The 11272-nt window shown below is 37.7% G+C and overlaps 1 protein-coding gene across 1 annotated transcript; it reads left to right on the top strand.

Annotated features, from left to right (window-relative positions):
- The first annotated feature begins 3092 nt into the window (after positions 1–3092).
- Positions 3093–4016, top strand: OR13G1 (olfactory receptor family 13 subfamily G member 1). The gene has a single exon (XM_077855933.1). The coding sequence runs from the start codon at positions 3093–3095 to the stop codon at positions 4014–4016; it is 924 nt and encodes a 307-aa protein (XP_077712059.1).
- Positions 4017–11272: the final 7256 nt, after the last annotated feature.

The following is an 11272-nucleotide window of genomic DNA, read 5'->3' as shown; positions in this document are numbered from 1 at the left end:
CTCTCCTGGGGCGCAGGTGTCTGTTAGTGTCCCAGGGAGCCCCAGGGCATCCCAGCCCTCCTGGGGTCCTGCTCTAACTCCCTGCGGGCACCTTTCCACTCCGGAAGGTTGGTGCAGCTCCTGCTTCTCCGGGTCGGGGCTCTCCTGTCCTGGGGACATGCGCTCCGTCCTCAGCCCGGCTCCTCGCGGGGCCCTTCCCCCTTGGAGGCCTTTTGTTTCTTTATTTCTTTTTCCCCGTCTTCCTACCTTGATAGAAGGGCAAACTCTTCTCACTGTAGCATTCCAGCTGTTCTCTCTTTAAATCTCAGGCCGAATTTGTAGATTTTCACGATGATTTGAAGGTTATCTAGGTAATTTGGTGGGGATAGGTGATTTGGGGACCCTACTCTTTTGCCATCTTGCCCCTCCTCTGCTCGGATTCTGTTATTTCATCTATCAGTGCGCTGTTTTCTTATCAACTGTATAGAGATAGCAATATTAAAGTCTACCATGGTTGTGATGAAATGATATATCATACCTACAGAAGATCTAAGAGAGAGTCTGTCACATATCATAGATCCAAGTAATGACAGCTGTTACATCCCTTCACCATCAGAAAACAAGAAACAAAATGAGGGAGTCTCAAGGTGCCTTATAGGTTTGACAAATACTTTTCTGCTGATCTGAATAGCTACACATAGATTATCCCATTAAATTTAGCAAATTAATAATTCAGCTTTCAGGGCTTAGGGGAACAATTCATACTGTATGCAGCCTCACAAATGACTTATTTCCTCTGTTTAGGTAACAGAGGTACAGTATAATCTCTGAAAATTCAAAGAACAATTTGAAGCTTAAAGTTACTAGTAAATTCACAAATACCTTGGATGCTTCTACTATATGGACTAGGTCAAAATAGTCCCCTCATTCATGTATACATATAAAAAACTGACTATGCATAAAAACAGATCTATCTAAATAAATAAACAAAATATAATATGGGTGACAAATGATAGTGTTTGGGAGAGAATAAGAATAATAATTTATCTCATAAAAAGGAGAAACCTCATTTTTTGAATATTTTATTTATTAATTCATGAGAGACACAGAGAAAGAGAGAGAGGCAGAGACACAAGCAGAGGGAGAAGCAGGCTCCTTGCAGGGAGCCTGATGAGAGACTCGATCCCAGGAACCTAGGATCATGACCTGAGCTGAAGGCAGGTGCTCAACCACTGAGACACCCAGATGCCCTCTTATGTTGTTGGTGAGAATGAAAGCTGGTGCAGCTACTCTGGAAAACAGTGTGGAGGTTCCTCAGGAAGTTAAAAATAGAGCTACCATATGACCCAGCAATTGCACTCCTGGGTGTTTATCCAAAAGATACATAGTGATTCAAAAAGGCACCTGCATCCCAATGTTCACAGCAGCAATGTCCACAATAACCAAACTGTAGAAGGAGCCACACTGTCCATCGAGAGAAAAATGAATAATGAAGATATGGTCTATATATACAATGTAATATTACTCAGCCATTAGAAAGGATGAAATCTTACCATTTGCAAAGATGTGGATGGAGCTAGAGGGCATTATGCTAAGCCAAATAAGTCAAGCAGAGAAAGAAAATTATTATATGATTTGACTCATATGTGTAATTTAAGAAACAAAACATAGAATATTAGGGAAAGAGAGGGAAAAATAAGATAAAATCAGAGAGGGAGAGAAACCACAAGAGACTCTTAATCATAGGAAACAAACTGAGGGTCACTGGAGGAGAGGTGGAGAATGGAGTACCTGAGTGACGGGCATTAATGAGGGCACATGATGTTGGAGCACTGGGTGTTATATGCAACTCATGAATCACTGAACTCTACCTCTGAAACTATACATTATATGTTAATAAATTGAATTTAAGTTAAATTAAACAAAGAAGTGAAACAGAAAAAAAATTGATATTTCTTAACTCATTTAAAAATAACAACAGTAAACTTCCTACATGGTAACACACACAGACAAGAAAAAAAAAAAAGAATTTCCCTCAAAATCTCCTGGCTACTTTCCAAAATAACTTTTTCAAGTTGCCACTTTGTTTGAGTATCCTTAAGAAACTTTCACATTGTCTGTATAATATCTATAATATCTAAGATCTGTCCTAATTTATATCATTTTTGGAAACAAAAAAAAGATTCTCTAAGAATATGAAGCTTATGGACTTTTAATGGCCAGTTTACAGCTATACTAAAATAAGGATGCAATCCTAGATCTTCTATTTTTATGTCAAATATTCTTAGCATTATATGATAGCACAAGTTAGTCATGCAATTTTGGAAATGTTCTTCTGCAATTAAAAAATATCAGGCAAGTAATTGATTAAATTGGTTAGTTTTTAGACACCAATAAATTATTCAATGGTCTCAGAATATCCAGGCTTAGGATATTCTGTGGGACATTTTTCCCCTGAAGTCTTCCTGCTGTTACTAACCCTGTCAGATTCTTTTGTTCTAGATATTTCTGCTCCTGTATGTTACAAGAAAGATAGTATGTAGTTAACAACTAGGAAGCTGTGTAACTATTTGTATTCTATTTCATATACCTGTGAATTTTGTTCAAATAAGTTTCATCTCAAAATGGTAATATTGAAATACTTAAATATATTTATTTTACTTATCTTTTCTCAACCACTGGCTTCAGTTTAATGGATTCATTAATTGAAGAACCTGCATCAAAAAATGATATCCAGCTGGAGAATAGAGGGTATTGCCTAGAAGACAGAACTCCATCTGAAGGGAATTTTTGCTACAAAGTTGTATCACATCAACTAATAAATCACTAAGTTCACACACATACACACACACACACACACACACACACACGCTTCCAGATCATTTTTTGTATATTTTTTTATTGGAATTCAATTTGCCAACATATAGCATAACATCCAATGCTCATCCCGTCAAGTGTCTCCCTCAACGCCCATCACCCAGTCATCACAACCCCCCGCCCACCTCCCCTTCCACTACCCCTTGTTCATTTCCCAGAGTTAGGAGTCTCTCATGTTCCCAGATCATTTTAATTCCCAGTTGCTCATTCTCTACAATGTCTGTCACCAAAGCAGGATGAATAAGAGCATTGTAACGGAATTTTTGATTCTGGGCTTCACCCAAAAACCTGAACTGCAAAGAGCTCTCTTCATTGTCTTTCTCCTCATCTACCTTGTGGCCTTACTTGGCAATGCACTGATTGTCATTGCCATAATCTGTAACACCACCTTGCATACACCCATGTATGTTTTCCTTCTGGCACTGGCTATTGTGGATATCATCTGCACAACAAGCATTATACCCAAGATGCTGGGGACCATGCTAACAATGGGAAGGAGTATTTCCTATGAAAGCTGCATGTCACAGCTCTTCTTCTTCACGTGGTCCCTGGGGGCTGAGATGGTTCTCTTCACCACAATGGCCTATGACCGCTATGTGGCCATCTGTTTCCCTCTTCGCTACAGAACTATGATGAACCCCCATATGTGTGTGGCCTTGCTTGGCATTACCATGGTGATTGCTGTAACCAATTCCTGGGTACACACTGGTCTTATCCTGAGGCTGACTTTCTGTGGGCCAAATATCATTGACCACTTCTTCTGTGAGATACCTCCACTTCTGTCTTTGTCCTGCAGCCCTGTGAGGATCAATGAGGTGATGGTGTATGTTGCTGATATTACCCTGGCCATAGGTGACTTCACGCTCACCTGCATCTCCTATGGTTTCATCATTGCTGCCATTCTCCGCATCCACACGGCAGAAGGCAAGAGGAAGGCTTTCTCAACATGTTCATCCCACCTCATAGTGGTGTCCCTTTACTACTCTCCTGTGATCTACACCTATATCCGCCCTGCTTCTAGCTACTCATTTGAAAGGGACAAGGTGATAACTGCACTCTATACTCTCGTGACCCCAACATTAAACCCAATTGTGTATAGTTTCCGAAATAAGGAGATGCAGACAGGGATTCAGAAGGTATTTGCATTTCTGAGACATTAGTGGTTTCAAAAGGTTTTTTATATCAGCTTGACTCCAGAATCATCTCCTAGAATGTCTCATATTTTACTGATCAATTGTAAACATTTCCTTCCCCTATTCCCTATTCCCTCTTAGGAGTGTTTCATTCCATTAAGAATCATTGCCTTAGCTCCTGATTTCTAAAATGCACTGACTTTCTTAATATTTCATTACTGATTTATACTTATCACTTTGCATATTTCTAAAATATTTTCTTTCATTAAAACTTTCACAACAAACCACAGTAAATGTAAAGTGTTTCTCTCATTCTTATTCTTTTCCCAGCTTTTTCATTGTCCCCACAATTGTAATATAGTGATTTTAAAAAATTTTTAGAGAGATTTTATTGATTCATGAGAGAGAGAGAGAGAGAGAGAGAGAGAGAGAGGCAGAGACACAGGCATAGGGAGAAGCAGGCTTCATGCCGGAACCGGTGGAGGGACTTGATTCTGGGACTCCAGGATCAGCCCTGGGCTGAAGGCAGACACTCAACCATTGAGCCACCCAGGGATACCCTGTCCCCACAACTTTATATTTTTAACTTTAACAATGTCTTTAGGGGATCCCCGGGTGACTCAGCGGTTTTGCGCCTGCCTTTGGCCCAGAGCGCGATCCTGGAGTCCTGGGATCCAGTCCTGCGTCGGGCTTCCGGCATGGAGCCTGCTTCTCCCTCTGCCTGTGTCTCTGCCTCTCTCTCTATGTCCAGCATGAATGAATAAATAAATAAATAAAATCTTTAAAAACATTTAAGAATGTCTTTAATGTAATATATGTACCACCTCACATAAATATATATCATGATATATATCCGAACGTCTTTCTAAAAACATGTACATACCTTCTCCTTCCTATATACGTAGATACACAAGCATTTGCCTAGAAGCATACATAAAAATCATATATATTAAAATATTTATACTCACAAAGAAATATTATTTTGAATATAAAATTGATCAGTCTATGAATCAAATCAGTTTTCTCATTTCTGTAATAAGAAAATACATTCCATTACTTTGAAACTTATTTGTGACTCAGGAAGCACCATTTCCCTTGAAATGAATTATAATTAGGGTTCTGCTGCAATGTTTTCAAAATACAGGCACTTTTGTCATACTAATCTTCCTGAAACTATCTAGCTCATGTCACTGTTGCTTGCTTTAGAATCTACTTCATGAAAACAATAATCATGTATTATTGTTGACATCCTTTTATGAAGGATGAGTTTGGGTCAGAAAATAAAAGAAATTTGTTTAGGAGCTATATAGAATAAACATTGTTAAACTGTGATTGGTAAATAAGTAGCAGTACATCATATTAATTAGGAAAAGAAGGTACCTTTCTTTCTGAGCTTTGGGCTCCATTTCTGGGCTTTGGGCTCCATTTTTATTTTTGCCTGTGCTCAGAGTGGACTTGTTTTTATCTTGCTCTATCAGGTGACAATCTTCTGATGCTATTGTTCTGTGATTTTTTTTGATGATAGGCAGAACACCATGTCCTACCTGTTTAGCCAGACAAGCTGGGCAGACATTACTCAGAGGCCATTCTTTTTTTTTCTTTCTCATTTCTTTAAAATTAAGCTCACAAATTACTGTCTTAATTATGTTCTCTTCCTTTTTGAAAAGATCCAGCTACATAGAAGCCAAATAAACAAAAATGATTATTTCCTTTAGAAAGACAAATATGAAACAATTTCCTGAAAGTGTCCCTTGTTATGAACTTAGGTGATTATAAGCATATTTTGAAAAAAGTTAGATAATCATTTGAAACATTCAAATGTACTTTCATTCTGAATTTTTAAGTGGAAAATTTTAAAAGGAAATGAATTCTGGACTCCCTCCTCTCAGAATTTGTTGCATTGTGGCTTCTATATTGTTTTTGTTTATTATTATATTGTGAATGCATTTTGTAATATGTATATAAAGGGATACTACATCTATATATTTTGGAGTATTTTGCATGATTTTCTAACTAACCAATTATACTGTTTTGTACAACTCATGCAACATAAAAGAGAATGAATTATGTATAGCTAGACATCTAGAATATTTATGTTTGTTATTCAAGGGAGATCATAGGATGTCTGAAGTTGGAGTTGTATCTCCCCATATTTCTTGCCCAGTACCTTGTACCTTTTAGCATTGCAAACATCCACCTTAAATTTTAAGCCTATTGAGCATTTTTTTTCTTTTTTAGTTTAAGAGTAAATGCCAATATTGGTTTCAGTGTTCTGTGACATTGATGTGCGGATATCTGAATGTGGGATGGGGAGAACTGGGGTATATAATGGATTTCCTCTACATTGTATCTAGTACTTGATATAGTGTATGATAAATATTCCAGAATGATTTGGGCTAGTTACCTAAGAACACAGTTTTGATGAGGCAGGCATTCTGGGTTTGGACCTCATGTAGATTATTTTAGATTTCATGGCAGAAATAATCTATTCTACTGAACATAAATGTATTCTAAAGCTGTGCTAAGTTTCTATTATATTCAGTTACAGATAATACAGAATAAACCAGTGTATAGACTTGTGCCTCATGCAATGGAAGTCTGGTGTGCCACCATGAATTGTGACTATCTCCACTCAAGGATATTAGCAAAGAACTAGTATCCTTTAAGTTTGTTTGTTCGTTTTTTTGTTTTGTTTTGTTTTGGTTTGGTTTTGATTTTGTCCTGCTATACTTTGTTTTCCCTAGGGTCATAATGGCTTCTGTATTTCTAGCATCTGAATCATGACCCAGGCAGAATGAAGGCTAAAGGTGAAGACACAAAGGGCATGTGAATCTTCACCTATTATTTTAAACTCTTGGTTCAGGGACCCCTGGGTGGTTCAGCTGTTAAACATCTGTCTTTGGGTCAGGTTGTGATCCTGGAGTCCTGGGATCAAGTCCCACATGGGGCTTCTTGCATGGAGTCTGCTTTTCCCTCTGTGTATGTCTCTGCCTCTCTCTCTTGCTGTGTCTTTTGTGAATAAATAAATAAAATCTTTACAAAAATAAACTCTTGGTTCAGCTTTATTGAGGTAAAATTAATAAATAAACCTGTAAAATATTCAAAAGTGCATCTCATGATTTTGTAATAAAGGAATCACTCAATAACCATGCACTTACATCACACTGGTCATAACTATATCATTGTCATTGCATCATCTCAAACATGTAGTTAATTTCACACTTGTCTTAAAATTGTAACATCTACAAAGACAGTATGTGTGTTAAGTGAACTTAGAACTAGGAGTATTACAAACATGAGTACCTGACTGTATATATGTCATGTGATACAACCTAAATGCAAATAATTTCAAAAAGTTTTTAATATTTTCAGCAAAGATATGTGATTTGTGAGATAAAATACATAAACCTTCCACATACACCATCCATTTTTTAACAATAAAAAATTTACAAGATTTTTAAAATACCAGAACTCATGATGTATTTTACCTTTAAACTATGCTTAATCCATAGCTTAGTCTATTAAAAAGAGTTAGAAATAACAACTAATACACTAACAATGAACAATATCACCTCTGAGATTGTGCTATCTTAAAACTCTTTCCTATTAAAAAAATCACAAATCCTTAGAGCAATCATAAGCTACAGGTAAGGAGTAGAATTTGTGTACAGTAATCTGAAAATTTGTGGTTACAACAGAACACATGAATGTGGCCAAATAGGGTCATGGCAAATAACCCCAGACAATAAGTTACATGTTTCTACTGTCAAAGATCGGATATTTGTGTATAAATATGGATAGTGATCTCATGAATTTAACATAGCAAATATGTTTAAATTAAGGAGTTTCAAATTACCTGAAAACGTTTTGATAAACATAGGAAGATTTTAGGGAACAAATTCATTAAAACCAGTAAAAGAAAAAAACCCAGCATTTTTCATTTACTATATTATCTGTGTAGCTGGACATTAAGGTTGCCAAATAATTGGCTTATGTAGGGTGGGTGGGTTGTTTTCAAGAAAGATTTCAGAAGAAAAATAAAAATGTCAATAGCATCGCTTTGAAAACTGTAATGACTGCATAAATCTAGGCAATAGTTTATTTATTTATTTATTTATTTATTTATTTATTTAATTGGTGTTCAATTTGCCAACATATAGCAAAACACTCAAGGCTCATCCCATCAAGTGCCCCCCTCAGTGCCGGTCACCCAGTCCCCCCACACCCGGCCCACCTCCGTTTCCACCACCCCTTGTTCGTTTCCCAGAGTTAGGAGTCTCTCATGGTCTGTCTCCCTTTCTGATATTTCCCACTCATTTTCTCTCCGTTCCCCTTAATTCCCTTTCATTATTTTTTATATTCCCCAAATGAATGAGACCATATAATGTTTGTCCTTCTCCAATTGACTTACTTCACTCAGCATAATACCCTCCAGTTCCATCCACGTTGAAGCAAATGGTGGATATTTGTCGTTTCTAATGGCTGAGTAATATTCCATTGTATACATAGACCACATCTTCTTTATCCATTCATCTTTCGATGGACACCGAGGCTCCTTCCAAAGTTTGGCTATTGTGGACATTGCAGCTAGAAACATCAGGGTGCAGGTATCCAAGCGTTTCATTCCATCTGTATCATTGCGGTAAATCCCCAGCAGTTCAATTGTTGGGTCGTGGGGCAGGTCTATTTTTAACTCTTTGAGGAACCTCCACAAATTTTTCCAGAGTGGCTGCACCAATTTACATTCCCATCAACAGTGCAGGAGTGTTCTCCTTTCTCCACAGCCTCTCCAACATTTGTGGCTTCCTGCCTTGTTAATTTTCCCCATTCTCACTGGTGTGAGGTGGTATCTCCTTGTGGTTTTGATTTGTATTTCCCTGATGGCAAGTGACGCGGAGCATTTTCTCATGTGCTTGTTAGCCATGTCTATGTCTTCTTTGGTGAACTGTCTGTTCGTGTCTTTCACCCATTTCATGATTGGATTGTTTGTTTCTTTGCTGTGGGTTTAAGAAGTTCTTTATAGATCTTGGATGCTAGTCCTTTATCTGATACATCATTTGCAAATATCTTCGCCCATTCTGTAGGTCGTCTTTCAGTTTTGTTGACTGTATCCTTTGCTGTGCAAAAGCTTCTTATCTTGATGAAGTCCCAATAGTTCACTTTTGCTTTTGTTTCTCTTGCCTTCATGGATGTATTTTGCAAGAAGTTACTGTGGCCAAGTTCAAAAAGGGTGTTGCCTGTGTTCTCCTCTAGCATTTTGATGGAAACTTGTCTCACATTAATTATCTTTCATTCTTTTTGAGTGTATCTTTGTGGATGGTGTAAGATAATGGTCCAGTTTCATTCTTCTGCATGTGGATGTCCAATTTTCCCAGCACCATTTATTGAAGACCCTGTCTTTTTTTCAGTGGATGATCTTTCCTTCTTTGTTGAATATTAGTTTACCGTAGAGTTGAGGGTCCACTTCTGGATTCTCTATTCTGTTCCATTGATCTATTTGTCTGTTTTTGTGCCAGTACCACACTGTCTTGATGACCACAGCTTTGTAGTACAACCTGAAATCTGGCATTGTGATGCCCCCAGCCATGGTTTTCTTTTTTAAAATTCCCCTGGCTATTCGGGGTCTTTTCTGATTCCACACAAATCTGAAAATAATTTGTTCCAACTCTCTGAAGAAAGTCCATGGTATTTTGATAGGGATTGCATTGAATGTGTAAATTGCCCTGGGTAACATTGACATTTTCACAATATTAATTCCGCCAATCCATCAGCACGGAATATTTTTCCATCTCTTTGTGTTTTCCTCAATTTCTTTCAGAAGTGTTCTATAGTTTTTAGGGTATAGATCCTTTACCTCTTTGGTTAGGTTTATTCCTAGGTATCTTATGCTTTTGGTGCAATTGTAAGTGTGATTGACTCCTTAATTTCTCTTTCTTCAGTCTCATTGTTAGTGTATAGAAATGCCACTGACTTTGGCCATTGATTTTGTATCCTGCCATACTCCCAAATTGCTGTTTGAGTTCTAGCAATCTTGGGATGGAGTCTTTTGGGTTTTCTATGTATAGTATCATGTCATCTGCAAAGAGGGAGAGTTTGACTTCTTCTTTGCCAATTTGAATGTCTTTTATTTCTTTTTGTTTTCTGATTCCTGAGGTTAGGCAATGGTTTTTAAAGTTTGCCGAAAACTTTAAAATAAAACTACATATATAGGTCATCTTGCCAAAAAAATGACAATGTCATCAAAACCTTTACATTTAACAATTAATTAAAAGTAATTACAGGGTTTAGAGGAAGATGACATCATGAATACATATCCAGCAAAATTCAGACTACAAGAATATTTTCACTACATGCTGTCCAGTTTCTTCAACAGTAATGCAATGGCAAAATTAAAAATAAATATATAAGATACAGGCAAATTGATAGGACAAGAATCTTTGGAGGGGTTATCAATTAATTGTAAAGTATCTGTATTTATATCCTAATTCAGGCAAACATAATTTATAATTTTAAGTCAGTTATAAAAATATCAACTGGAGGACACTGGGAAGATCTCAGAGTAGGAGGAACCTAAGCTTGTCTTCTCACACAGACACAATTAGATTGCACAGTGTCCATAACTCAGAAAAGGATCTGAAAACTGGCAAAACAAACTCCATAGCTAATGGTAGGGAAGAAGCCACATTAAAAAGCATAGGAAAGGTGGAGATATGGTGGGGGGTTAAAAGGATCCTGGCCAACTGTGATGAGAAGGAAGTCAGGGGAATGGAGAAGGACAAAAATAGATGACCACACCAGGGAGCGACATGAGGAAGACAAATTTCCATGACATTTGGTTTTGAAAGTGACAGGGGCCACATTTCCTTGATTCTTCCAACCAGCATGGCTTAAAGGTTGGACTTAAAGCCAGTGGGCATTAGGAAGCTGAGTCTCTATGCTTAAAGAGAGAGCACAGAAAACAGCCATGGAAACACAACATAGAAGCAGCCTTTGAAAAACGCTTGGGGTATATGGGGGGGACAGTTATTTATTCATTCAGAGTGAATCCCAGAGAGATAGGGATCATAGGGAGACCCCCTCCTGGAACAAAAGAGCTGGCAGTGGCCATTTCTCTCCACCATTCCTCAGCATACACACAGGGCTACCTAAGGGAACAAGTGCTGTGATGAAATTCATTAACTAAGTTCCTTACACAAAGCCCTGCTCTGCTGCCATTCATCAGATCAGCCTTTTCTAGTCATGCTTGCCTCAATCCCAGTACTATGGGTGCCCTCCCCCAAAAG

This window comes from Canis aureus, chromosome 18 (assembly GCF_053574225.1).
Source record: "Canis aureus isolate CA01 chromosome 18, VMU_Caureus_v.1.0, whole genome shotgun sequence".
NCBI classification, from domain to species: domain Eukaryota; kingdom Metazoa; phylum Chordata; class Mammalia; order Carnivora; family Canidae; genus Canis; species Canis aureus.
This window is presented reverse-complemented; position numbering and strand designations above follow the sequence as displayed.

Excerpts from the sequence above, each read along its gene's own strand:
- OR13G1 (XM_077855933.1), top strand. The coding sequence starts at position 3,093 with ATGAATAAGAGCATTGTAACGGAATTTTTGATTCTGGGCTTCACCCAA.